At 44.9% G+C, this 27,088-nt stretch overlaps 2 protein-coding genes and 1 pseudogene across 3 annotated transcripts in view; 2 read left to right on the forward strand and 1 right to left on the reverse strand.

The window, feature by feature from the left end:
- Positions 1-19,564, forward strand: part of ITIH2 (inter-alpha-trypsin inhibitor heavy chain 2) — a 34,868-nt gene extending 15,304 nt beyond the window's left edge. Inside the window, exons 9-21 of the mRNA XM_039216653.1 lie at positions 256-372; positions 3,782-3,950; positions 4,557-4,682; positions 6,388-6,569; positions 7,671-7,856; positions 8,226-8,365; positions 10,570-10,739; positions 12,071-12,208; positions 14,118-14,231; positions 14,633-14,831; positions 15,604-15,776; positions 17,146-17,257; positions 19,261-19,564. Of these exons, the coding sequence (XP_039072584.1) occupies positions 256-372; positions 3,782-3,950; positions 4,557-4,682; positions 6,388-6,569; positions 7,671-7,856; positions 8,226-8,365; positions 10,570-10,739; positions 12,071-12,208; positions 14,118-14,231; positions 14,633-14,831; positions 15,604-15,776; positions 17,146-17,257; positions 19,261-19,408 (1,974 nt within the window). The 3' untranslated portion in view covers positions 19,409-19,564. The remainder of the gene's footprint in view (positions 1-255; positions 373-3,781; positions 3,951-4,556; positions 4,683-6,387; positions 6,570-7,670; positions 7,857-8,225; positions 8,366-10,569; positions 10,740-12,070; positions 12,209-14,117; positions 14,232-14,632; positions 14,832-15,603; positions 15,777-17,145; positions 17,258-19,260) is intronic.
- Positions 19,565-23,760: 4,196 nt separating this feature from the next.
- Positions 23,761-24,249, forward strand: LOC120219788 (annotated as a pseudogene).
- Positions 24,250-24,667: 418 nt separating this feature from the next.
- Positions 24,668-27,088, reverse strand: part of KIN (Kin17 DNA and RNA binding protein) — a 32,647-nt gene continuing 30,226 nt past the window's right edge. For both annotated transcript variants that reach the window (XM_039216647.1, XM_039216646.1), the window contains one exon: positions 24,668-25,004. In XM_039216647.1, the coding sequence (XP_039072578.1) occupies positions 24,942-25,004 (63 nt within the window). In that variant the 3' untranslated portion in view covers positions 24,668-24,941. The remainder of the gene's footprint in view (positions 25,005-27,088) is intronic.

Genomic DNA, 27,088 nt, shown 5'->3' on the forward strand with positions numbered 1-27,088 from the left:
TGGCCAGCAGGGTGCCTGGGACACAGGCTGTCCGTGAAGACTGGGTGGATGGAGGGGAGTGGTGGAAATGCACTGGGGGTTAAACTACCCTCACGGGGAAAGAATGGGGGAGAGAAGGAAGGGGAAGGGAGAGACACGGGTGGCCTCCAAGCCTCTGTTCTCTCCTCTACGACCAGCATGCTTCCACGCCTCTTCTCTCTTAGTCTCTCAACCCCCAGTCTTCCTACACGCTAAACACCGGGTTCTGTTTTCCAGGTATTTAATGGGTATTTTGTCCACTTTTTCGCTCCTGACAACCTGGACCCAATTCCCAAAAACATCCTCTTTGTCATTGACGTTAGCGGCTCGATGTGGGGAGTAAAAATGAAACAAGTAAGTATCCCCCTTGTTGGCAGTGGTGCGTGGGACTCCCTGCCTTCCTTGGTCGCCTCCCAACACTGCAGTCATTCAACGCACCTGTTCCATCAGGCATCGCCTCGGTCCCCTTGGGTGTCCCTGACAAAGCACCACAGACACGATGGCTGGTAAACAACAGACATGTGTCTCACAACTCACCATTCTGAAAATATTTCATCTTGGTTTCTTCTCGCACTGATCACTCTTGTGTGTCACTCTTGTTCTTCTGCATAACATTCTACTTCAACACCGTGCCATTGTTCATTGATCCTTATAAGCGCATCTTTTCTAATTACACAGCAGTTCCTTGAGGGAGGCCATTCTCTGTCTCATGTCTTCCAGGCTGGAGTTCAATAAGGGCTAATCCTGTGCTAAATGATACAGATGAGGTTCTATAGAGCCAACAAGGAAATTTTTTAAAATGATTATTTATTTTTGAGAGAGAGACAGAGACAGAGAGAGAGCAAAGGGAGGAGGGGCAGAGAGAGAGGGAGACACAGAATCTAAAGCAGGCTTCAGACTCTGAGCTGTCAGCACAGAGCCAGACACAGGACTCAAACCCACGAGCTGCAAGATCATGACCTGAGAAGTCAGACACTTAACCAACTGAGCTACCCAGGCTCCCCTTCTTTTTTTATCTTAAAGGGGAGTGTATTAGGAATCAGGAGAACCACTTGTAGGTGATTAAAATTTTAAATAGTTTTGTCATCTAAATAGCTGCTTCCATTTAGAAGAGCTTGAGGAAACGCTTAGAAGGTGTGGAGAGAGGCACACAGCTCTCTGGGGGCAGTTGGTCATATGTGGCAGGGACAGCCAGGGCAAGGGCTCTGAGTCAGAAGTGTGCCAAGTGTTCAAAGAGCAGAGAGCAGCCCAGCAGGGAGGAGGAGGGAGAGGACAAGGGAGACGAGCTTCAAAAAGGGAGGGACCGGGGGGCGCCTGGGTGGCTTAGTCAGTTAAGCGTCCAACTTTCACTTAGGTCATGATCTTGCAGTTCGTGGGTTTGAGTCCCGCTGCAGGCTCTGTGCTGACTGCCAGCCCAGAGCCTGGAGCCTGTTTCACAGTCTGTGACTCCCTCTCTCTCTGACCCTCCCCTGCTCACGCTGTCTCTCTCTCTCCTAGAAATAAATAAAACATTAAAAAANAAAAAAAAAAAAAAAAAAAAAAAAAAAAAAAAAAGAAGGGAGGGACCGGGCAGATCGCATGAAGCCCATTAGGTCACTATGAGAACACTGGCCCCATCTTTGAGAGAAATGGTGAGCTGCTGGGGGGTTAAGGTGAAGGAATGACATGATCTGACATGCTTTAAAGCATATCCGTGGCCACTATGTTGATAACAGACTGGCGTGGAAGTGAGGGTGGGAACCGGGAGGCCAGGAAAGCAGCTATTGCAATAATCCAGGCAAGAGATGATGGTGGAGTGGACCTGAGTGGCCGTAGTGGATATGGCAAGGAGCCACTGGATTCTGGAATCTTTTTGGAATGTAGAATAAACAGAATTTACTAAAGCTGTGAGGTGTGAGAAGAAAAGAGGACTCCAAGATGCTCCGAGCTCTTAGCCTGAGCAGTTGGAGAAGATGGGCGGAGTGAGACTTTGTGGGGAACACTGGGGGTTCAGTTTGGGATTTGTGATGTTTGAGATGCCTATTAAGCATCCAAGCAGACATGTCAATGATGCTATTGACTATGCAAGTCTGGATTTCAAGCATAAGAAATCGACTGGGGCGCCTGGGTGGCTCAGTTGGTTGAGCTTCCAACTTCAACTCAGGTCATGACATCATGGTTCATGGGTTCGAGCCCCGCATCAGGTTCTGTGCTGACAGCTCAAAACCTGGAGCCTGCTTCAGATTCTGTGTCTCCCTCTCTCTCTGCCTGTCTCCTACTCGGTCTGTCTGTCTGTCTCTCTCGAAAATAAAATAAACATTAAAAAATTGTTTAAAAAATGAGAGAGATCAGATGTATAATCAGGACTCACTGGTATGTGCAAGGTATTTGCAACAGCAATGAGACTGACTGAGAAGTTCAGTGTAGATAGAGAAGAAAACCGAGAGTGAACTGAACCCTAGGATATTCCCATAGTAAGAATTTGGGGAGAAGAGGAGGAACCATCAAAGAAGACTAAAGAAAGGCAACCAATGAGAGGAAGAGAAAACCAAAGGAGTCTGAGGTTCTGGAAGATAATGAGGAAGTCGAATGAAGGAAGGTGGTGTGATCAGTTGGTTCAAGTGCTGCTCATAGATTGAATCTGATGAGAAGTGAGAATAGTCCATTGAATGTGGCAATCTGAAAGTCACTGTGACCTTGATGCAAGCAATTATTTTATTTTATTTATTTATTTTGAGAGAAATAGAGCGAGCGAGGGAAAGGCAGGGACAGAGGGCGAGAGAGAATTGCAAGTAGGCTCTGTGCTGTCAGCTCAGAGCCTGAAGGGGGGGGCGGGGCTCAAACTTATGAACCATGAGATCATGACCTGACACAAAACCAAGAGTCAGATGCCCAACCAAATGAGCCACCCGGGCGCCCCTTGATGAGGGCACTTTTACTGGAGTGATATGGGCGACAATCTGAATGGAGTGGGTTTGCAAGAAAATAGGAAGAGAAGATTTGGAAGTAGTATGTTTAGGAAAATCTTTTGAGGAATTTTATTGCAGAGGGAAACTGAGAAGGGATTTTTAAAGGGATGAGAAATAACAACATGCTCTTATGTTTATGGAAATGCAACGAGAGAGGGAAATTTTGAATGTAGGTCCATTGCTAGAGCCGTGTCCTCCAGTAGATAAGAGAGAATGAAAGCTAGTTCACCAGTGGAGGGATTTACATTCGATAGAAATAGTACTTGTTTTCCTATATTATCTGCCAAGAAGAAAAATGTGTGGGTACAAATGCTAATAGGTACGATCTTGTGGTGGTGGAAGTTTACGGAAGTCTTCTTCTAATTGCTTTAATTTCTCAGGGAAATTGTAATCCAGGTCATAAACTGAGACAGGAAGAGGGAGGTGTTAGTAATTTGAAGAGAAGGGAGATGAGAAATGGTCATTTAAGAGAGAGGGTGAGTAGCTGGGCTTGGAATATACATTTAATTTGCAGGTACTCCTAAGAGGGTACCTGAACTTTGTGATTCTTCACTAAAAGTGAGTCTAGTCAAAATGGTTGTGTGTAACAAAATAAACCAGTAAAAGTTTAAGCATCGAAATGCTGACAATACACATTCAGGGTAAGTGAGAGACAAATCGGTGTTGACTGAGATGGATTTAAGAGGTTTTCTGGAAGAATTACAGCTTGAGTTGGTACTTGCAATACGATTGGGATGAATTCTTGGTCTTCCTCAGTTCTTCTTGGGCTTCAAGCTTATGTAATGAGACCCCTCTTCATTCTTTGTTGAAAACAGACAGTGGAAGCCATGAAGACCATATTGGATGACCTAAGAGCTGAAGATCAGTTCTCTGTAGTTGACTTCAACCACAATGTTCGAACCTGGAGAAACGATTTGGTCTCAGCAACTAAAACACAGGTTGCAGATGCTAAGAAGTACATTGAGAAAATCCAACCTAGTGGTGGTGAGTGACTTTAGCCAAGAGCCCACTAAGAAACCTTCATAGGGCTCAAAACTTCATTCACTTAGAAAGTATCCTTTCCTATCACAGTGGTCTGCAGAGACCACCCCCAATGGCCTGCCTTAAATCAGACACTTATCATTACACGATGAGTACTGAGTTCGTGTGAAGGTAGAAGGCAAAACCCGTTCCACACAGCTCTGTAGCCATTTCAATCCTTCTCAGAAAGGGGTGTCAGCAAAAGACACCAGCCTTCATATGACTGTCATAGCATAAAATGCAACTGTCCACAGACCAGTGTCCCAGCATGTCAGTAAGGCTGACTTAGGTACCTTCAGTCTGGTGTTTAACAAAGCGACAGATGGGTGCTTTGAAAAGTCGAATTCATCTTTAAGGGAGTAGTTTGTACGAAGTGAATACTTGACTCCACTGGGGAATCTTGACCAGCCTGGGGGAAATTTGTGTCACTTGGAAAGTAATTGAAGGATCTGGGTGCTGAATAAATTACACATGAGTGATTGTGAGACAGATGAACCTGAACCCAGGATGTGATCGTTTTGCACAGAGCAAGAGTACATAACAGAACCGCACATAACGTTACTCTAACAGGAACAAATATCAACGAGGCGCTGCTACGGGCCATCTTTATCCTGAATGAAGCCAACAATTTGGGAATGCTGGATCCTGAATCAGTCTCTCTGATCATTCTGGTTTCTGACGGTGACCCAACAGTAGGCAAGTAGCATGTCACTTTTCTAGTGACAAATATTTTACTCTTGTTTCTCGGGAACGTGATTTGCTTAAAACGGGAAATCTAACAGCACTTGCCTGAGTGTCTATACCATTCTAGCCCCAAGCTTTCTAACAAGAGGCTTCTTTTGACCCGGAAGCGCTCACCGTGCTGAAACCCAGTCCCAGACATTTTTTGGCGATGCTCTTGAAAGCTCAGGCTTCGCCTGCACCATGTGGGGGATACTTGAATGGGGCTCATCGTAGCCTGCTGTTGCACACCTCTGGTGTGTGAGACAGTGTGTGCAAGTGTGTGCAATGCGTCTCCGTCCCCAAGTCTCCAGCACACCTCGGGAGCCTGTAATGACATGCACTACTGCTCTCCACATTCCCCCAGCCACCGTGGCAACTGGAGAAATTGCTCCTTTCTGATACATCCTGCACATCGACCTTCTTCTCCACAAAATGGCCCAATGCCTCCTGGCTTCTATCAGGTGCCGTCAGTTTTACCTGCTTTAGTTGTGTCTCTGCGCTGACAAATACAAGGAAGGTACATGCTAGATTGTGTTACAGTCTGACGTGTGGGCAATGGAAGGAAGATGAGTGGCCAGTCAGGAGAATGGCAACTGGAGTTCTAGAAGGATGAAAAGCAACCATTTTACTAATACTGGTACTAGAAGGGGAGCCGTTATGTAGTATTTCCTCCCTCTCGGATCAGATTACTTTTAGCATTCAGTTGGACGGGCACCTGGCTGGCTCAGTCAGTGGAGCACCCAAATCTTGATCTCAGGGTCGTGAGTTCAAGCCCCATGTTGGGTGTAGAGATTACTTTAAAAAAAAATAAATCCTTGAAAAAAAATAAAAAATAAAATTGAATGTGAGAATAAAATCATAAGGAAGAAAAGGAAACATGGTAAAAAACTAAGTCTGTTCCTCACTTCTATCCCTTAACTATCCAGTTCTTGTCCCTGGAGAGTCTTTGGTCACCAATTTCTTGTGTATCTTTCCAGAGATACTCTGTGCCTATCTGTAGATTACATACACATATATACACACTTAAATGTCAATATATATACACACACATACACGCATGTGTATATGAAAACACACCCTACATATACCAATCTTTACGTTGTTTTTTTCCCCTTTAAAAATGCATCTTTGAGATCATTCAAAAGAAATACATAAAAGTGGCCTTGCTCTTTCTAATAACTGCTTAGTATCATCATCGGAAGGACCTCCCTTACTGGCGTACGTTTGTTTACAATACGGTGCTATTCCCAATAATGTTCCTATATATGATGGCCCAGACTGCATTTCCATTTGTGTGAGTGCAGCCATAAGAAAAATTCCTAGAAGCTGAGTCTCTGGGTCAAAAGGTAAGTGCACTTTTAATTTGACAAAAATTAGGGGCTCCTGGGTGGCTCAGTTGGTTAAGCATCCAACTTCAGCTCGGGTCATGATCTCATGAATTGTGAGTTCAAGCCCCGTGTTAGGTGCTAGGCTGACAGCACAGAGCCTGGAGCCTGCTTCAGATTCTACGTCTCCCTGTCTCTCTGCTCACATTCTGTCTCTCAAAAATGAATCAACTTAAAAAATATATTTGAATTGACAAAAATTTAGCTCTACCTCCCTCTGTGGATTTTTTTTCAAAACCATTATAATAACGTGGCCCCCTCGTTCTTTTCCTTTCTGTCACCATCAACTTTAGGTGAACTAAAATTGTCAAAAATTCAGAAAAACGTGAAGCAGAGCATACGAGACAATATCTCCTTGTTCAGTTTGGGGATAGGGTTTGACGTTGACTATGATTTTTTGAAGAGACTCTCCAACGAAAACCGTGGAATTGCTCAAAGGATTTACGGAAACCAGGACACGTCTTCCCAACTCAAAGTAACTTTCTTTCTGTTTCTTTGCCATCCTTCACCCCAAATCATTCAACTAGCCATACCTGCTGTCTAAAAGAAGACTGCTGAGTTTAAGCCCACACTGTCATCATGTCAGCCTTGCTCAGCTGTGAGAATCAGAACCGAGTGCCCTCTCATGCAGCCCACCCTGCACGTATATCCACACTGAGAGTGAGGCGGGAGGGGGAGGTGGGGGACAGGGGTGGGGGGCTGGGCACATGCCTCCCCACCCCCTAAGTAAGTCTCAGTGAGGCATTATCGCTGCTCCTGGGCTCTCGCATCCTGCTAAATGGATCGTCCGCCTCATCTTCAAGGCCATGGTTTTCCCTTTAAAGTACACTGGCATCTCAGTGTCAACTTTTTATAACACAACACAGATCAAACTACAGCCTGGAAATTTCCTTAAATATAAAGGAGATAAGTTACTTGTTTATCTTGACTAAATGGATAAGAAAAAGATGTCTTTACCCCACCCTCTGTCAGTACAAGGTACCATGTGTCAATGGCAGCCACCACATTTAAAGTTGGGGAGAGGTGGGGCACCTGGGTGGCTCATTCGGTTAAGCGTACCACTTTGGCTCAGGTCATGATCTCATGGTTCGTGGGTTCGAGCCCCACGTTGGGCTCTGTGCTGACAGCTCAGGGTCTGGATCCTGCTTTGGATTCTGTCTCCATCTCCCTCTGCCCTTCCTCCTGTCTCTCTCTGTCTCTCAAAAATAAATAAACATTAAAAATTTTTTCTTAATTTAAAGTTGAGGACAGGAAAGAGATAAGGGGCAATTTGGGAATATCAACCCAGCTGACTTCTCTTATTAGATGTATTTATGAGTTATATACACTGGTTACAAAAGTTTTTAAAAATGCTGGGCTCTTAAGTCAAGGGTAATAGTTTTAATGATTTTTTATTTTCTCCATATGAATTCATCTGATAATTGTGAGTTTTTCTTGTCCTATGGCTTCCCACAGAAATCCCATGAGAACAAATTAAGAGATATGAGCTAAGCCTTTGAGGCATCTCAGAGAAAAATGCTTTAGACTTGCGAGGTGGTAGAAAAATAACGATTTCTCTGTTCTTTATGGATTGTAGAAATTCTACAACCAGGTCTCTACCCCACTGCTCCGGAATGTCCAGTTCAACTATCCCCACACGTCAGTATCGGATGTCACTCAGAACAGTTTCCATAACTATTTCGGAGGCTCGGAGATTGTGGTGGCAGGAAAATTTGACCCCGAGAAAGCCGAGCAGCTACAAAGCATCATCACAGCCACCTCGGTACTTCTGTTTATCTACTTATTTATAAAAATACGAATTGGCTCCCTCGATACAGTCTGTCTTGTATATTAACAGGCTAATATTTTGCATTTCAAGAATGTTGCACATAGAGTAAAAGCAATAATTGCAAGGGGAGGCATGACAATATCTATGCCATTGTCCTCAAACCATTCTGTAAATCCTTACCTTTCCACCCCAAACCTTGAACGTTTGCACTTACTTCTGCTCTTGTGCTCTTTTGAATTATTCTGCATTCCCCTTGAAGTTACGTCACGCCTTGATTCACGCTCAGTAGGTATGAAAAATGTGGATTGATTAACTATAGTTCTGTTCCCCTGATGTTTTTCAATGGAATCTTCCATCGTCCAGGCTAACACGGAATTAGTCTTGGAAACTCTGGCCGAAATGGATGACCTGGAGAAATTTCTAGCAAAGGACAAGCATGCAGATCCTGATTTCACCAAGAAGTTGTGGGCCTATCTGACAATCAACCAACTTCTAGCTGAGCGGTAAGAAGAAAAGGGTGTAGGGCCCCTGGGTGGCTCAGTTGGTTAACTGTCTGACTTCAGCTCAGGTCATGATCTCACAGCTTGTGAGTTCAAGCCATGCTGACAGCTCAGAGTCTGGAGCCTGCTTCAGATTCTGTGTCTCCCTCTCTCTCTCTGCCCCTCCTCCTCCTCCTCCTCTCTCTCCCTCTCAAATATAAATAAACATTAAAATTTTTTTAAAAAGAAGAAAAGGGTGTATATAACAAGGATTTGCAAAAGTAAGAGGTTTGCCTTAAACATTTGAAGTAATATACAAAAGGATTTGGAACTAAGAAAGGCAGCAAATTAATTCAGGATTTGGACTGTCAATGTCCACTGCCTTCCAAGCACTTTACGTAAAGCTGCGTTCAATCTTTTTCCTTTTTTCTTGAGGTATAACATACATAAAGTGTGTGAGGTGCATGAATGTTAAGACTACAGTTTCCTAAATTCTTACATGTGTCACCCATGTAATCACCACCCAGATCATTGGAGAACACTTCTACCTTGCACACGTCTGCCCTGTACACCTTCTACCCTGCACACGTCTGCCCTGCACACGTCTGCCCTTCAGTTCCCACCAAACACCTACCCCCACCTGCAGTGGGAATCACTGTCGCCATCAATTAGTTTCCTGTGATGAAATTCATTTCATGATACAACCTGTATTCTCCCATTTCTGGCTTCTTTCATTCAACAAGATATCTGTGGAGTCCATCCGTGTGGCCGGGAGTATCAGTAATCCATTTGTATTTTCTTTTGAAAACAGTCTATTGTTCAAAGAGAAATTTACGGGGTGCCTGGCTGGCTCACTTGGAAACGCATGTGACTTTTGATCTCAGGGTCATGAGTTCGAGCCCCACTTTGGGCATAGAGATTATATAAATAAATAAAACTTTAAAAAGATTATTAAAAGAAACAAAGAGAAGTTTATGATTATAATACACATAAGGATGGGTGACATACTAGTTACATATTTCATTGTTGGCTTCTTAGGTGACCTACTCTTAAACTCTACAGTGTAAAAACTGCACTTCTTTTTTTAAAAAATCTTTTTTTAATGTTTATTTTTGAGACACACACACACACACACACACACACACACACACACACACAGTCTGAGCGGCGGAGGGGCAGAGGGAGAGGGAGACACAAAATCTGAAGCAGGCTCCAGGCTCTGGGCTGTCAGCATAGAGCCCGACGCGGGGCTTGAAGCTATAAACCATGAGATCATGACCTGAGCTAATGCTGGGTGCTTTACCAATTGAGCCACCCAGGCGCCCCTAAAAACTATACTTCTAAGTAATGTTTAGCTCTTTGACCACATGCATCAGAATAACATGCAGGTGCTGAAAGGAGAATTATGATGCCCTAGCCCCATTCTCCCTATTAGATCAGAACACTGGTGAGACGGAACAGAGTCATGTGATCTGGGGGGGGGGGGCCAGAAATGAAATCCGGTTGTATGACCTACTCACAGAGAAAACCCATGATGTTCGTAAGATCACAAAACAGACATGGTGCTTTGAAATGAGCAAGAAATATCCCTGCCCCTTCACAGAAGCATACTGAGTGCATTCACAGCAAAATTACACACAGACAGCAAATTGCTGAAGTTAAATATTGATTTTTTTAAAAAAACGGTCCCTGTAAAACAGATCAGCACTTTGTCAGGGATTGGGGGGCAGGAAGGATGGGCAGGCAGAGCCCAGGAGACTTTAGGGCAGTGGAACTGCTCTGTGTGATACCACAGTGGCGGATGCAGGTCGTTACACGTTTGTCAAAGCCCCCACCACCAAAGACTGTCCACCACCATGAGCAAACTGTAATGTCAACTGTGGACTTTGGGTCATGACGATGTGTCAACGTCAGTTCATCAGTTGCAACAAATACGCCGCTCCAGTGGAGCATGTTGACAGCGGGGGGCACTGTGGAGCGTGGGAAATCTCCGTACCTTCATCTTGATTTTATTGTGACCCCCAATCTGCTCTGAAAAATAAAATCTACTAACAAAATATCCTTAGGACTGCATGGCTGAATACACTACTAGCCTTGTGCAGCCAGTTAGCTCTAGTTTACCTTGTGGTCCGCGGGGTCCTGGTTGAGCCCAGAATTGGTGGGTGGTGTGTGCGTGTGTGTGTGTGTGTATCTTCATGTTGTCAAATGCATCTACTTCCTAACTACAGAAGCCTGGCTCCCACAGCTGCCGCCAAGAGGAAAATCACAAAATCAATCCTGCAGATGTCTCTGGAACATCACCTAGTGACGCCGCTCACCGCCATGGTGATTGAGAACGAGGCGGGGGATGAGCGCATGCTGGCGGACGCCCCCCCGCAAGACCATTCCTGCTGCTCAGGTGGGTGTTTCTCGCGGCGGAGGAGGACGCGGGCGACCCTAAGTCGGGGTCCCCCCGCCTCTGCTCCTCTCCCCCTGCAGCCTGCCTCTTGCTCCCAGGCCCGGGGCCCCACGTGTCCGAGCTCTTCCTGCCCAGTTACCTGGGATAGTTTATCGCTTTGATCTTAGAACATTTTTGCTCACTTAAGTCCCGCAGGAATGCTTAAGACCTACCTATCCTGCATGCACGTTTTAAGTGAACATTGAACCCTGTCCCTCCATGATTAAATAGTTGCAATGAATGTACTTTGGGGCAAACTATAAATATTGAACTTTAAAATGTTTTTAATGTTTTATTTATTTCTGAGAGAGAGAGAGACAGCGTGAGCAGGGGAGGGTCAGAGAGAGAGGGAGACACAGAATCTGAAGCAGCTCCAGGCTCTGAGCTGGCAGTCAGCACAGAGCCCGATGCGGGGCTCAAACCCACGAACCATGAGATCATGACCTGAGGTGAAGTCGGAGGCTTAACGGACTGAGCCCCCCAGGCGCCCCAATGTTGAACTTTTAAAGTAACACTTTTACATCACGGTTTTAAGTGTATCCAATGAAATGGAATAAGTACTCTCCATCATCCATTAAAAAAATACATGAACGGGGCACCTGGGTGGCTCTGTGGGTTAAGTGTCCGACTCTTGATTTGGGCTCTGGTCATGATCTCATGGTTCAGGAGTTCGAGCTTCATGTCGAGCGCTTGACTGACTCAGCCCCCCAGTCGCCCTAGAACTCTTACTTCTGACATCCCTGTTATAAGAGCCTGGGGCCCCACGGCTAAATTTATCTAGGGGGAAGCTCACCCTAGATCAACAGGCAGTTGTAAGTGATTTTGTATCACCCAGATAAAATGCTTAGGCGGACTGCCATTTGTTTCCCGAAGACAGGGAGACTGCCTATACGTCAGAGAGCCAAAAGAACTTTTGGTAACCAGTAGGGGAAACTCGTTAGTGGAGAAACCAGATTTTTCAGACTGCTGTTTGGTGAGGAAATAGGAACAGATCCAGGCAGAGGCCGACTGTAACCCTGGAATTTGCCAGGGGCTGGCCTGGACGTCACCCCCTTGGCTTCTGCTGAAGACACAGGGACAGCCCCAGCCCCGTGCTCCGCGGAGAACCCCATAGCAGGCCCACACGGCGTCAGACAGGAGGAGCTGGAAGAGAGAAAATTCGGGGATAAAATTAATGCGAGAAAACCTTAGCTGAGAACCTCTGGGGTCTACATAAAACAGTCTTGAACTTGTAAGGAATCTCTATGGGAAAATAAGCCCGGAATCTAATACATGCAGCGTTTTCTACACAGGCGCCCTGTACTACGGCAGCAAAGTCGCTCCGAGTTCAGTCCCCTCGTGGGTCCACCCTTCCCCAACGCCGATGATCCCGATGCCTGTGCTGGGGGCTCAGGTGCTCGAGGCAACTCCTCCTCCACATGTGATGAGAGGTAAGAGACCTTCGGCGCCACGTCCACGTCCTAGCTCCCAGTCGGTTCACAGTCCTGTAGAGCATTTATGTAGGTGACCAAAGTCCTGGGAAATCAGGCGGCTTTTCCAGGCATCATTGCCTTCCCTTGAAAGATCATTCCGTACAATTTTTTTTTAATGTGTATTTATTTATTTTGAGAGAGAGAGAGAGAGAGAAAGCACAAGCAGGGTAGGGGTAGAGAGAGAGAGGGAGAGAGAGGAGAGAATCCCAAGCCAGCTCCATGATGTCAGCAGAGAGACCGACTCGGGGCTGAAACCCACAGATCTTGAGATCATGGTCTGAACTGAAAACATGAGTTGGACGCTCAACCAGCTGAGCCACCCAGGCGCCCCATTGTCCTGCATATTAATCAGCTTGTGCCGCCATAACCAGATACCCTAGCCTAGGGCGTTTAAACCTCACAATTCTTTTTTTCTTTTTAAAACTTTTAATATTTAGTTTTGAGAGAGAGAGAGAAACTAGCTAACTTAGTTTTCAGTATTCTTTTCAGTGAGAATGCAGTGCATCCTCGGGGTTTGCAGCCTGCTGGATGATACGGGAAAGGGGACCGGGCTTTGAGAGTGAGACTGCTTGTTCTGGGGTCAGACTCTGCCCACGGGACAGTGCGCCGGACTCTGAAACCTCTTCAGGTCTCAGTGAGCCCGCCTGTAAGGTGGGGATGATGATAAACTGTATGATGGTTATGAAGTCAGTTCCGGGTTCCTAGTAGAAGCTCACAATCAAGAAGTCTTTACTCAAGGGTGGCTGTTGTGATGGACCTGGGGTCCCTGCAATGGGGTCTAGTTGGGTGGGAAGGATGGGACTCAGCTCCAAGTACGGCATGGGAAAGTGGGAGCTTATAGACAAAAACAGGGTGGAGGCAGTGGGTAGAAAATCACCAAGAGGAAATATCAGGAGTAAAGGGGATTCTGACCAACAGGAAGGCAGCCAGGTGGCCAGACAGCACCTGGATGACGATGAAGGATGAGGGACCTGGTTAGATACCAAGGGTGATCCATATGGAGGATGGGGATTCTAGCTAAAGCAATGTAGTCAGAGCCTTGCTAAAAAGGACAATGCGGAGACAGACATGTTAGTCCAAAAGTTGAGGCATAGTTGAAAAAGTCGGGGGATCCCAAATGGAGTTTGGTCAATGAGAGAATCTCGGTCACTCCTTCATGAAGCTGCACCTTTCTTGAAGGTATAAATAAGACCACGATTTATTTATAGCTATACCAAGCATTGCCTAATTCAGTGCTTTGGCCATAGTTGGGTTTTTTTCCCTCACCAAATATTTGTTGAATGATAAACAAACAAACAAATAAGGAAGATAGGCCAGAATAAGTTGTCCAGTAATAAAGGACTTCTTTCTTGAGTAACTTGATGCCTCGTTGCTGCTGGATTTGATTAATATCAATCTGCATGCCAACAAATAATATTATGTCTTCTTTACCTTTATGTACTGTATATGGTTATTTTAAAAATACATATCTCTTTATCTATCTATATAATACTCACTGTGTGTATATACACATATGTAGTGTATGTATGCATAGTGTATATATATGTTATATATATACATGTATATGTAGTGTGTATTGTGCATTTCTTATTCTTTGTCTTTTTTTAAATCTCTGGCCTGATAGCTTCAGAATAAGTATACACCACATTTGTATGATAACTTAGAACTCTGACTAAGCTCCATAGGGAAGGGACAATGGGTTTGGGCTACTGGGTCCCCAGCGCCGAGAACAGAACCCTGCAAATAGTAAAGGCACCATAGATATTTATTCTTGTCACATCAAAGGTGTTCAGGAGTAAAGGACCGTGTGCAAAGCCATCTTCCTCTCTACGGTTTTGTTTGATTTCCTTTTCTGTTTATTTTCCAGTTGAAAATGACCCACACTTCATCATTTACCTACCAAAAAGTGAAAAGAACGTTTGTTTCAATATTGACTCAGAACCTGGAAAAATCCTCAACCTTGTTTCTGATCCAGAACTAGGTAAAATTAAAAGATACTATATTGGAACTAAACAATTAGATCATTACCATGCTGCACTGTCACTATGTGGGAGTTCTTTCTTTCTCCCCTTAATAGAAGTCCTATACTTTTCAAGCTCTAATAATTAATGAGAAGTGAATTATAAATATATTCCTAAGTGAACTACAGTAGCCAAGAAACTGAGTGTAAACTAGCAGATCTTATCGTGATACAATTAATTTGTATAGAAAGACATAGAAATAAAGTGAGGGTTGCATAGAAAAAGTGTTACATAAGCCGTGAAGCAAAAAATAATAATAATTTTCCCATACTGTCAGGTTTTATAAATTTGAATTATGGTACGCATAGGGCAAAAGAATGGTGCATGGAGAGACCAAAAAAAACCACGTTTTGTTCCATAGGGATTTTGGTCAACGGGCAGCTCATTGGTGCCAAGAAGCCCCAGAATGAAAAACTCAGAACCTATTTCGGAAAACTGGGGTTTTATTTCCAAAGTGAAGACATGAAAATAGAAATCAGCACTGAGACCATCGCCCTGAGCCGGGGCTCCCGCACGTCCACCCTGTCCTGGTCTGATACGGCTCGCAGCATTAATCAGAGGCGAGTATTCTCACGTCTGGACTCGGGCCTGCCCTCCACATGGGACTACATAACAAATCCAGAAATCCGTGATATAAACCAGAACTTAGAATCATCATCTTAAATGTGAAGACCTTGAGGTTCAGAAAGACCTTTGTTACCTGCTTCCCCGTTCCCGGCAGCAGGGTCCATGTCTTTTGGTCACTGTGTGTCTCAGTGCCAGCCTACAGCCTGGCACATAGTAGGTACTCAGTAAATATGCATTGGAAAAGTGTATGAATCCATCAAAAATCCACAGTCAACTCCATGTCAGACTGTGCCCAGAAGCACTGTGATTGTATCTTATGAGTAATATTTTCCCATTATTACCTGTTAATTGTTTTAATTTTAATTTTAGGGAGAGCATGAGCAGGGGGAGGGGCAGAGAGAGAGAGAGAGAGAGAGAGAGAGAGAGAGAATCTTAAGCAGGCTCCACACTCAATGGGGAGTCCAGTGCAGGGTACAGGGTTCGATCTCACCACCCTGGGATCATGACGAGCCAAAATCGAGAGTTGGATTCCCAACTGACTGAGCCTCCCAGGCTCCCCCCTGTGAATTGTTTTTCTACAAACATATAAATTGACAGAATTCCAGAGCTGGGAGTGAAAACATTCAGTGACAAAAATGTTGTAAAGGACTTAGACCACTAGCGAGATTGTCCAGGGAGGGACGGCCAGCTCGTGTTGGGTGGGAGGAATGGTGTCCTCAGCAGTGCATTCTGGAAACGTTGACCCCATTTTGGCTTTCACACCAGGGTGCTTGTCTCTGTGAAGAAAGAGCAAAGTGTGACCGTCACCCTGAATAAAGACATGTCCTTCTCTGTGTTACTCCATCGCGTTTGGAAGAAGCATCCAATCAATGTAGACTTTTTGGGAATCTACATTCCCCCCACAAACAAGTTTTCACCTAAAGCACACGGACTAATAGGTATGGTGTCCATCGACCATCTGGCAAGTGGGGGGGCGCGTTCTCAGTCTCGAACAACTTTGGAGGTTAGAACTTGGGACAGTGACAGCTATGGACTCAAAAGAAGGGTTGGAGCCACCCTCTGTGACTGGGGCTTGACGTGTAGAGGTGGCTGAGCGAGGATGCGAAAGGGCCAGTGCCACTGACGGAAAGGTTCTATCGGGAGCCAATGCCTCAGGGTGAGGCCAGCACTTCCACGGGGTTTCTGTGCAAAGACACGGCAGAGCAGGGCAGTTTGGGGCTGGCCAGCTTGAGTCATGTGGGTGGGCTTTGGGCTCCACCGTGCTCTCCACGTACCTGGAGCCTGAAACGACTTCCTCTGGGCCGTGCGGGCCAGCGAGCGGAGGTCTAGCTCCGGACGGCCAGCTTGCACACCACGGGCACGCTCCCGTCTGCATCCTTTGCCGTCTTTCACAATTGGGTAGGGAGGGGGCGGTCTCTCCCCAGCCGGTCAGGGTTTTAAGATGTCAAAGTCTCATATACAGAAGGTAACACACATGATTAGCACAACCCCACGTTGCCGTGCCGAGTGACTGGGTCAAGCTGTAGCCAAGACCATTTGAGGGTGCGCATGAGGGTTTCCCAGAACCAGGATTTCAGCATCACTGAAGATACAAGGGCAAGTTAGAGAAACATTTCCATTTTTAGATTATACATTGAAGATTCTTTTTTGATAACTGAAGAGAGGTGAATGGGTTTGGGAAGTCTGTGATAAGAAGCCGGACATCTAGGTCAACTTTCCCTCCTTTTTTTTTTTTTTTTAATGTTTGTTTAGTTTGAGAGACAGAGAGCTCATGTGTGAGTTGGGGAGGGACTGAGAGAGAGGGCAGAGGGAGAGGATCTCAAGCAGTCTCCGAGCTGTCAGTACAAAGCCTGATGCAGGGCTCCATCTTATGAACTGTGGGATTATGACGTGAGCTGAAATCAGTCGGCTTCACCGGCCGAGCCACCCAGGCCACCCAGGCGCCCGAACTTTTTCAGGAATGGTTCCAGTTTAAGCATAGGACTATGACATCCAAACTCGTTTCTATGATGTGAGCGATGCTCGCAGGTGCTCACCTTCACCCCAAGCCATCAGGGCGTTCCTTCCCACCTCTCGTCCAGGCGGGTCAGCCTCGTGTGTAGAATGACCGTGGGGTGAGCAGCCTGCTGTGCTCTTGGGAAGGGCCCATCCCTCCCATTGCTCTGCCCATTTCCTCTCAACATGTCTTTCGGCCCCAGAAATTCTAGAGGGAGACCTAGATGCAGTTTGGGTCAAGTGATGATAAGACTGTTGTTTTTATTTGCCCCTGGGCTTCTATGTAAATCAGTCTGAACTCTGTGTGGCTAGGCCAGTTCATGCAGGAGCCAAAGATCCGGATCTTCAATGAGCGGCCGGGAAAGGACCCCGAGAAGCCAGAGGCGAGCATGGAAGTGAAAGGACACAGGCTGATTGTCACCAGGTAGGCCTTGGATGCGTATCGCAGCGACCCAGAGCGCTCCTCCGGGGTAAACTCACACAGTGAAAGCGAAGCAAGAAAAGCTGTTTCAAGTGCTCCCTGTGTCAGACAAAACAGTTCATCAGGGAGACATACACACTCTGCACAAGGCTGCTTCAGGGACGCCGGCTTGATGCAAACAGGGACCTTAAAATGCCAAGAGACATTGAGCCATCGGTCTCCGCCCCATGCATTATAAGCCCTTATGGTCACAAGTTGGATTATCGATAAAGCTGATCAAAAGAGGAAATCACACAAATGCCTGTGAACCATAGTGCTAGAGAATGAATGTATATATTTTTTAAATCTTTTTCTTTCTTTTCTTTTCTTCTTTTCTTTCTTTCTTTATTTTTTTTTGAGATAGAGAGCGAGCATGAGTAGGGGAGAGGGGCAGAGGGAGAGAGAGAATATTAAGCAGACTCCCTGCTCAGTGCAGAGCCCAATGTGGGGCTCGATCCCGCAACCCTGGGATCATGACCTGAGCCAAAACCAAGAGTCGGACACTCGACCAACTGAGCCACTCAGGCACCCCTGAATATATGATTTTATGTAAGACAGCAGCCACTTTCTTGAGTATGACTCTACTGAACGCATTTTTGTGTAGTCTTTCTTACACAAACCATTTCCGCGTGCTTCGTTCCCAGGTGAGGACTCCATACTTGGAGTGTGGGTTAACATTCTTCTCAGTCTTTTAAATTTCTTCCAGTACTTTACAGCCGTCTCCCCTGTGCTTATCTGATAACAGTTTAAAGCAGATTTTTTGCTTTTGTTTTTTTGCTTTTTAAGGGTTTTTTGTTGTTTTTTTTACAAAGCCATCGACTTTGCTTTATAAGAAATGACTTTCTTTGCACACTAAAGGTCATTGGCTTCCACATCAGCAAGTGAGAACATTGCAGTAATAATAATTAAGCTGTACACACCACCACCAAAATGGATTTCTGAAGTCAGATGATGAGCTCTTAGTGAGGGCACCACTCACTAAGAGGATTCAGCTCACTGGAGACCAGTGAGTTACCAGTGGGCGTCAGTGAGCATGTTTGGTAAGGAAATGGTGAGCACGGTTCACGGTGGAAAAATACATCATCTGAGGTTGGTGAACGCACACCTGCTTTACTCTAATGACAAAGGTAACTGCTGGGCCCCCAGTCCATCAATTGGAAGCACCTCGAAATGCGGAACGGAGATTGAGTTGTCCGGGGCTTCGGGTTGGAGGGGGGTGGTGTGCTTTCAGAGGTATTTTAAAGCTCATTAGTGACAATGTACCATACAACTTTTTTTATTTTTTTATTTAAAAATTTTTTTAATGTTTTATTTATTTCTGAGAGAGAGAGAGAGAGAGAGAGCGAGCGAGTAGGGTAGAGTCAGAGAGAGAGGGAGACACAGAATCTGAAACAGTCTCCAGGCTCTGAGCTGTCAGCACAGAGCCCAATGCGGGGCTTGAACCCACGAACTGCGAGATCATGACCTGAGCTGAAGTCGGATGCTTAACCGACTGAGCCACCCAGGGGCCCCACCATACAACTTTTTAAATCATTGGCTTCTTCGTCCTGTAAGTGAAGGCATGGATTTCTCAGGAATAGCTGGCATCACCCTTGGATAGAACGCTCACCCTCGTGGTGAAGGTTCATTCAGCAGGGGACCTGTGAGGTTCGCCCACAGAGGTTCAGCATCTGCTTCCCGCTTTCTTTCCACTTGAAAGTTAACTTGCACTCTTTCCCTTGCTGGAAGAGTCTATATATATGGCCAATCTCCAAAGGGTTATTTGAATTGTCTAAGGATACAATGCTTATTCTTTGCCCTTCCAGCACCAAGACCAAAAGAATGATGGGGGGGAGCTTGGGGAGGGGGATGGGTGGGCACGAGCAGATGTGGCGCTGGGAGGGGCATGAAGAACAGCAAAGGAGAGTGTCTCCTTTCCAGACACGCAGGCCGGCCCAGCCTAACCATACTCCCCGTCTTCCCCGCAGAGGCCTTCAGAAGGACTATAGAACAGACCAAGTGTCCGGAACAGAGGTGCCCTGTTGGTTTGTGCATAACAGCGGAAAAGGTTTCATCGACGGACATTACAAGGACTACTTTGTGCCTCAGCTTTACAGCTTTCTCAAAAGGCCATGAAGATTTATGGCTTTGGAAAGGATATGTATATACGGCCCTTCCCCGCCACCTGTGCGGTAATTCTTCAGTCCGAATAATTAAACGCTAACCGGCTGTGGTGGTGGTTTAGAAAACCTGTTAACACATCCGAAGAAAATAAATACGTTGCAAAGAAGATTCAGGATTTTGTCGAGTTTTCTGATGTTCAGATGCGTGAATCAGGTCACACAAGGGAAAGCTGGTTTGGAGGCTCGGACTGGCATCCAGACAGAGCCCTCAGTTTGGCGTTTCCTGTGATGATTTCATTATTCTCGAGGGTCTGGGCCTCGGCCCTGTACGCTGAGTGTATGCTGATGCCATCAGGCACATGGGATGTTCAATTACGAGAAGGTTATTTGGCGGACATGGAGTAAGAACAGTGGAGGTTAGTCGATCTTAAGAGCTTTGTGGCGAGAAATGCTAAAGCCCTGTCACCAGCTGCCGGGGTAGGCTCGCCAAGGTCCCTGCGATGGCCCCGTGTGGTTGGTCGGCACTCCTTCCAGTGGTGGCCTTACAGACCCTGTCATCCACGGAGGCTGTAGCAGTCAGAGTGCTCCAGAGAAACGGAACTGTGCATATATATATGGTGCAGCTGGGCAGGGACAGAGATTGACTACAACAGTTTGTTCACATCATTATAAAGGCTGCTCGTTTCAGACCTGCAGGGCGGGCTGACTGACGGGGGAGGAGACCCGGGGAGAGTCGAGGTTTTGATCTGCAGGCTGTCAGGAAGGAAGGGTGCATGCTGCCGAGGAAACCCAAAGGCAGTCAGCTAGAGAACGACCTGTCGCTGACGGCGGGGGCGTCCTGTTTGTTGTACGCAGACCTTCAACTGATTGCACGAGGCCCACTTAGGGGAGCCCACCTGTTTTACTCAGTCTGTGATTTAAGTATACATCTCATCCAAAAACACCTTCAGAGAAGCCCCCCAAATCGTGTTTGACTCACTCCGTGGGTACCCCATGGCCCAGCCAAGTTGACATATATAGTAAACCATCACAAGGCTTTAGTTCACCAAGGTGTTTCTCAAAGCCATGCTGCAGGTAAGATAGGGTGCAAATGGGCAGGCGTCCGCCTCCTAAATTACAGCCTCTCCTAACAGTCCTGCCTTCCTGGTAGCATTCTGAGGTCACCTCAGAGATTTTGTTGTTCCCAAATTCTTCGTATATTTAAAATCACTTGGGATGTAACCTCACATGGCCGACTGCACCTCATGCTAATTGTACCGTGAATTCTGAGACAATCACAGGTTTGAATTCTCTGGAAGCCCCTATGTAGCAACACATCTCACAGACTTAATGACCTCGAACACAGAGGCTTCCTGAGTTCCTTACAGATCTTTTGTCTTTAAGCAATTCCCGAGAGTAATTTAAAATCTTATATGATTTGGGGCGCCTGGGTTGCTTAGTTGGTTAAGCGTCCGACTTTCGCTTAGGTCACGATCTCGCGGTTTGTGGGTTCGAGCCCCGCGTCGGGCTCTGTGCTGACTGCCAGCTCAGAGCCTGGAGGCTGTTTCAGAGTCTGTATCTCCCTCTCTCTCTGACCCTCCCCTGATCATGCTGTCTCTCTCTACCCTAGAAATAAATTTAAAAAAAAAATCTTATATAATCTTATATGATTAGACTGCATTTTGAAACAAATTAACTAGCAAGTTATGTCCTAACAAAAGGTTAATGGCATTTATAAAGCGGAATCAATAAACAAAAAATCGGACTTCATTATGTCTGCATTAATATAGTGGATTTGGGTGATTTGGTGCAAATCTGATTCGTTGTTAAGTCTGTACTTTCCTTAAACTTAACTTCCCTTTAAAAATCAATTCCTAGAATTAGGATTGTTTTTCAAAGGCCAAAGTGGTAAAATTGCACTTAAAAAATGTTTACAGGTGCATTTAAAAAAATATTTTAAATGTTTATTTATTTTTGAGGCAGAGACAGAGACAGAGACTGAGAACAAGCAGGGGAGGGGCAGAGAGAGAGGGAGACACGGAATCTGAAGCAGGATCCAGGCTCCGAGCTGTCAGCATAGAGCCCAACACAGCGCTTGAACCCATGAAAGGTGAGATCATGACCTGAGCCGAAGTCCGAGCCACCCAGGCACCCCTAAAGATCCATTTTTATGTGGCTTTCTCTCTATGATTTGGCAAAAGTCATTTTTTTTACTTCAGAAAGGACACAAAACTGCCTTTTTTTACACACTTAACCTGTACGTACAAAACCAAGTTTTTATCTTTTGGTCTAATTGTGAAATATTAAAGAAATGTGATATTTCTACAATGCAAAGGTAATCTCAGTGCAGAAGAGGTAAATGGCATTGCCTTTTAGCTTTATCCACGGTCCCCTATGGTACAGTAAAAGTCTACTGCATGTTTTCCATTTGCTATTTCAAAAATACTGATCTTAAAATGCTAATATTTAACACAGACTTAAAAAGTGGGTTCTTATAATTAACTCTTACTTGGTAAAAATTTAGACTTTAAAACTACTATCTTTATTTACGTTTAGTTTGATTCCTAGTATTTCTCATGTCCTCTGCAGTTCTAAAAATAACAATGAAGATCTTAGCTGTATATTTATATGCAGATATTGAACAACAGAGTTCTACTGAACAAACGAGATGTAAAGTCAAATCTATGCTATTCAATTACCAAAACTTTTATTAATAGCTGGTGTTCTGAATCATAAAACTAAAATTGTATTGATATTGTCCATGTGTCCCCATCGAGACCAGAACTATGCCTTCTTTATATAAACCAATTTTGAATTACAAATGAATAATCCATTTTGAATTTTGAATGAAGGAACCAAATTAATAGGGAGAGTTGGAAAGGAAGAGACTCTTCCACTCATTACCTCTTGATTAGTTTCTGAAAGTATTATGCTCTCAGCAAGGAAGGAAAGCAGTCTGACAATTACCTATATTAAGTTTGCTTATTAATTGGAGCACTTTGCAACCCACTAGGAGTTGATTGGTATTTAATTTTGTAGAGGAGTAGTCTTCAACATAAACGTCAGCTGGTGCGTCACGGAGCTCCTCTCTGTCGGGTATTAATCATCTTTAGGACTCATGTAGCCTATCTTCAAAGCTTTTCATAAATATCAATCTAAATGTTTTCCTCAAACCAAGCAAATATCTATGTCTTATTGTTGAAGAAATGAGAGCCCACGTTTGAAGAAAAAAGTGATCTATTCCAAAGAAATAGCTAGGGAAAAAAAAAGGAAATTAAATTGTCTCAAGGTATGGTAAAAATGAGTCATGAATCAGGAGTTATTTTAGTACCTCCTGGTCTGAGGTCTTATGCAAATCATTCTACATGCTTTAAAGGATCACTTAATACCATGAAAAGTGGCATTTTTCTCTGCAGCTTTATCCCAACTGAAAGAGACAGAAGTCACTCGAATGACCCAGTAGGATCAAAGTCAAAGTTACCTGGCTGCCTAAGTACAAAAATGCTTCAATAATGCTCATGTGTGCTGGATACATAAACATGCTGTAAGAAGTTAGTATTACTATTCCTAACACTTCTTCACACTGGCCAAGTCTATGGCGGTGACTTTTTATGGAGTATCTATATAAGAGAAAGAAAAATCAAGAATGCTTCCCTTCAATTGTATTATCCACTTAATATCTCTGGGAGCATTTCAGTCAAGTAAGCCAACAACCAACTTACCAACTGAGGCTGATTCATATTCTAATCCCACGATTCTACTGTGGCAGAGGAGGCACTGAGCTGTATCCTGGTATCGGTCACTGGTCTCTTACGGAGGCCCAGCGAGGTCAGGGTGGATTTGTAAGTAGCTGTCCCAGAAGATCAGGTTTGTCTTCATTGGCCAATCATGTCATTCGAATATCAGTTCGCCGAACACTGTCAATTCTTCCACAACACGCATCTTGGATCTATTCAAGCTTCTCACATTTCAATCTCCAGCACGTACTGCAATGGCTTGCTTACTGGAGACACTCGGTAGTAAATGTTGGTTCAATGTTTACTCAAGTATGACAGGAAAAACAGAAATAGGTGAGGAAAAGCAGAAAGGCAGGCAGTCTGAGCCAGGGGCATTCCCAATGAAAACTCAGGGAATTTGGTTTCTCAAGACATGATTACCAATAATTTGACGGGACCTCAAGGAAATGATGAAAAATAGTTATCTAAAAAATGAGAAGGGGCGCCTGGTGGCTCAGTCAGTTAAGTGTCCGACTTCAGCCCAGGTCATAATCTCACGGTTCCTGAGTTTGAGCCCCGTGCTGGGCTCTGTGCTGACAGCTAGCTCAGAGCCTGGAGCCTGCTTCAGATTCTGTGTCTCCCTCTCTCTCCGCCTCTCCCTCACTCATCCTCTGCCTCTCTCTCTCTCAAATATAAATAAACATTAAAAACTTTTTAAAAAGTTTCCTTTCCAGCCCGGGCCCGGCAGAATGGCTACCACAAAGCAGGCTGGTGAGAAGAGGGGCCGTTCTGCCGCCAGCGAGGGAGTGGCTAGAGAACACAGCATCCACATTCACAAAAGCGCATCCAGGGAGTGGGTTTCAAGAAGCGTGCCCCTCGGGGACTCAGAGAGCTCCAGAAACTTGCTGTGAAGGAGCTGGGAGCCCCAGATGTACGCACTGACACCAGGCTTAACAAAGCTGTCTGGGCCAAAGGACTAAGGAATGTTCCGTACCGTGTCTGTGTGCGGTGGTCCAGAAAACATAAGCAGGATGAAGATTCACCAAACAAGCTCTATACATTGGTTACCTATGTACCTGGCACCACTTTCAAAAATCTACAGACTATTCATGTGGACGAGAACTAATTGCTGATTGGCAAATAAAGATATAAAGCTGCCCCCAAAAAAAAAAATTAAAAAAAAATAAAGAAGCTAGGCATAAAAAGACCTATTGTCATGATTCCGCTGATATGAAATGTCCAGACCAGGCAAGTCAGAGACGGAAAGCAGACTAGTGGTCGCCAGAGGCTGGGGAGGACAGGGCGAAGCCACAGGCACAAGCTTTCTCTGCAGCGGTGACAATAAGATCAAACAGTGACTCTGGGTGCACACTTCTGTGCATGAACTAAAAACCACTGAACTGTACGCTTTAAGTGGGTGAAATTATACGGTGCATGAACTCTGTCTCAATAAGCTGTGACTCTCTAGTCTGACTTTTTAAAACGCAATTAGATTTATAGTTCAACTTTACTACTGAAAATATACAGTATATGAAGGATTTCCTCCTTACGATTCTGAATTGTCTTACATAAAACACTTGACGATAACATTCTTTTAATGAAGATAAAAAGTCTTTAAGGCAATATTACAAAGGAAACAAAACCATTAAGAACAAAATTACATTGTCTTGAAACTTCAGGAGACATAATTAGATTTTTCTAGAAGCTTGGCTGAACAACTATACAGTAATATTTAAATAAGTCCATTTGCTTTATACAAAAGAAACACCCTAACACAGTAGAGTCTTATAATGCCTTGGTGAACACCAATTTGATGTTTTAGGATTTTAATGTGTTGACAAATTTTCAAACTCAGGCAAGTTTAGAAATGTCTTCATATTGAATTCCTTCAACTCTGCGTCCTTTTAAAGGGCCCTACAAATTAAAATAATTGAAGAAAAGATTAAAAACACACCTATACTTCAAAGACAAAAAAATGACACCACACTTAAAGATCCAAGCTTGACCTGGACACCCCTGCAACACCATTATGGTGGCGAGCATTTCCAGATGACTGTGACTTTTCACACAGTCTGTGGCATTCTCATTAGGAAGTGGCACGTTTTCTTCAATGATGGGTGAAATGCGTTATCCCTACGTGTTGTGGCAGGGACCTGCTGGCCGTTCCCTGTCTCCTCTGCTCCCTGGATCCCTCCCCTGGTCCCTCTGGGGTGCGGCCACAGAGGTGAGCAGAAGCGATGGACGCCATGGCACCTCCGGGCCCAGGCCATGCGGCGCCCCCGTGCGGCCCACCATGCTCAGCCTTGGCCTGTCTGAAGCACAAGAACACGGGAACTATGAAAGTCACTTGGTGAAGGTGATGGAGAAACGAGGGAAAAATCCCGGGCTCCTCACAGATCATCCCTTGGAAAAGAGCTGTTCCTGGGGCACCTGGGTGGCTCAGTCAGTTGAGCATCTGACTTCAGCTCAGGTCATGATCTCGTGGTTCATGAGTTCGAGCCCCATATCGGGCTCTGTGCTGACAGCTCAGAGCCTGAGCCTGCTTCGGATTCTGTGTCACCCTTTCTCTCTGGCCCTCTCCTTCTAGTGCTCTCTCTCAAAAATAACGAAACTTAAAAAAAAAAAAAAAAAGAAAAAGAAAAGAAAAGGAAAGAAAGAAAGAAAGAAAGAAAGAAAGAAAGAAAGAAAGAAAAGAAAGAAGAAGGAAAGAAAGAAAGAAAAAGAAAAGCGCTGTTCCCTGATCAAGAACACCCTGAACAAGAAGTCAAACTCTACCACGTGTGGGCCACTTGGGGGTTTCTTGTTCAACAGCAAATATTGTTTAGGCAGTGCACGTACTCAAACGTGCTGTATAGTTTGGCTTTGGCAGCCAGGTTGGTCTTTATTACTGAAAACGAACCCAACTTTAAATGTGTTCGCCTTCTCTGTTCATGTCCAAAAGAAAGGGGAAGACTGGGTCTTGGGGAAGACCACCTGTCACCAAAGTGGATACTACCTGGGAACATGGAGGCAAGAATGTGAGCCCAGGGCCCAAATCGCCCAACTTCAAGTCCCACCTTCGGCAAGTGACTTAACCCTTCAGCGCCCACTGTCCCCTGAGGGGAATAATAATAGTACTGAGGTTACTGGGCTGTTGGGAAATAGAAATGAGTAAATAAAGTGCTTAGAGCAACATCTGGAACATCATATGAGTATGAGCTCAATAATTTTCCCCTCTTATTATTAAATCTTTTGGTTAAAATTTGAAAGCTGGTCCTCTCTTGCAAAATATAAAATGATGATGATGATATTGACTCTAACCTTGAAGTGAGATTTTAACGTTGTTTGTTAAGAATCATACCTTCCTGTAACAACGCTACTCTTTTAATATATGATAACGACTGTAGTTAAAGAAAGTAAGTTCCCAGATAAAGCATGACTCAGGCTGCCTCTTTCGTTACCAAATGTAAAGGCCCAGGGTCAAAGAGGCTTTTAAGAGAAGAACACAAAATCGGGGACGAAGAAGGGAGCCACTCATGTGGTCAATCAGTCGAACAGCTGGGTGAAAAGGCTGAGACTGTTTCTGAACAATTTGTTAGCTATTTAAAAATCTGCTTAAGAAATGAATAAATTTTGGGGCGCCTGGGTGGCTTAGTCGGTTAAGCGTCCGACTTTCGCTTAGGTCATGATCTCGCGGTTCATGGGTTCGGGCCCCGCGTCGGGCTCTGTGCTGACTGCCAGCTCGGAGCCTGGAGCCTGTTTCAGAGTCTGTATCTCCCTCTCTCTCTGACCCTCCCCTGCTCACACTGTCTCCCTCTCTCCTAGAAATAAATAAAAATAAAAAAAAGAAGAAATGAATAAATTTCAAATACTTTGATAATGATGCTGTAATCTAAGATGTCAGAAGAGATAAAAAAGCAGGAGAAATCACCTGGGAAGTTTGTGTTTTTCGTGGCAATGACTTGAAGCGATTGTGTGGATGGAGACGAGTGCACACATGCATACACACAAACACAGAT

Source organism: Hyaena hyaena, unplaced genomic scaffold, assembly GCF_003009895.1.
Source record: "Hyaena hyaena isolate Hyena2069 unplaced genomic scaffold, ASM300989v1 scaffold_647, whole genome shotgun sequence".
Taxonomy (NCBI): domain Eukaryota; kingdom Metazoa; phylum Chordata; class Mammalia; order Carnivora; family Hyaenidae; genus Hyaena; species Hyaena hyaena.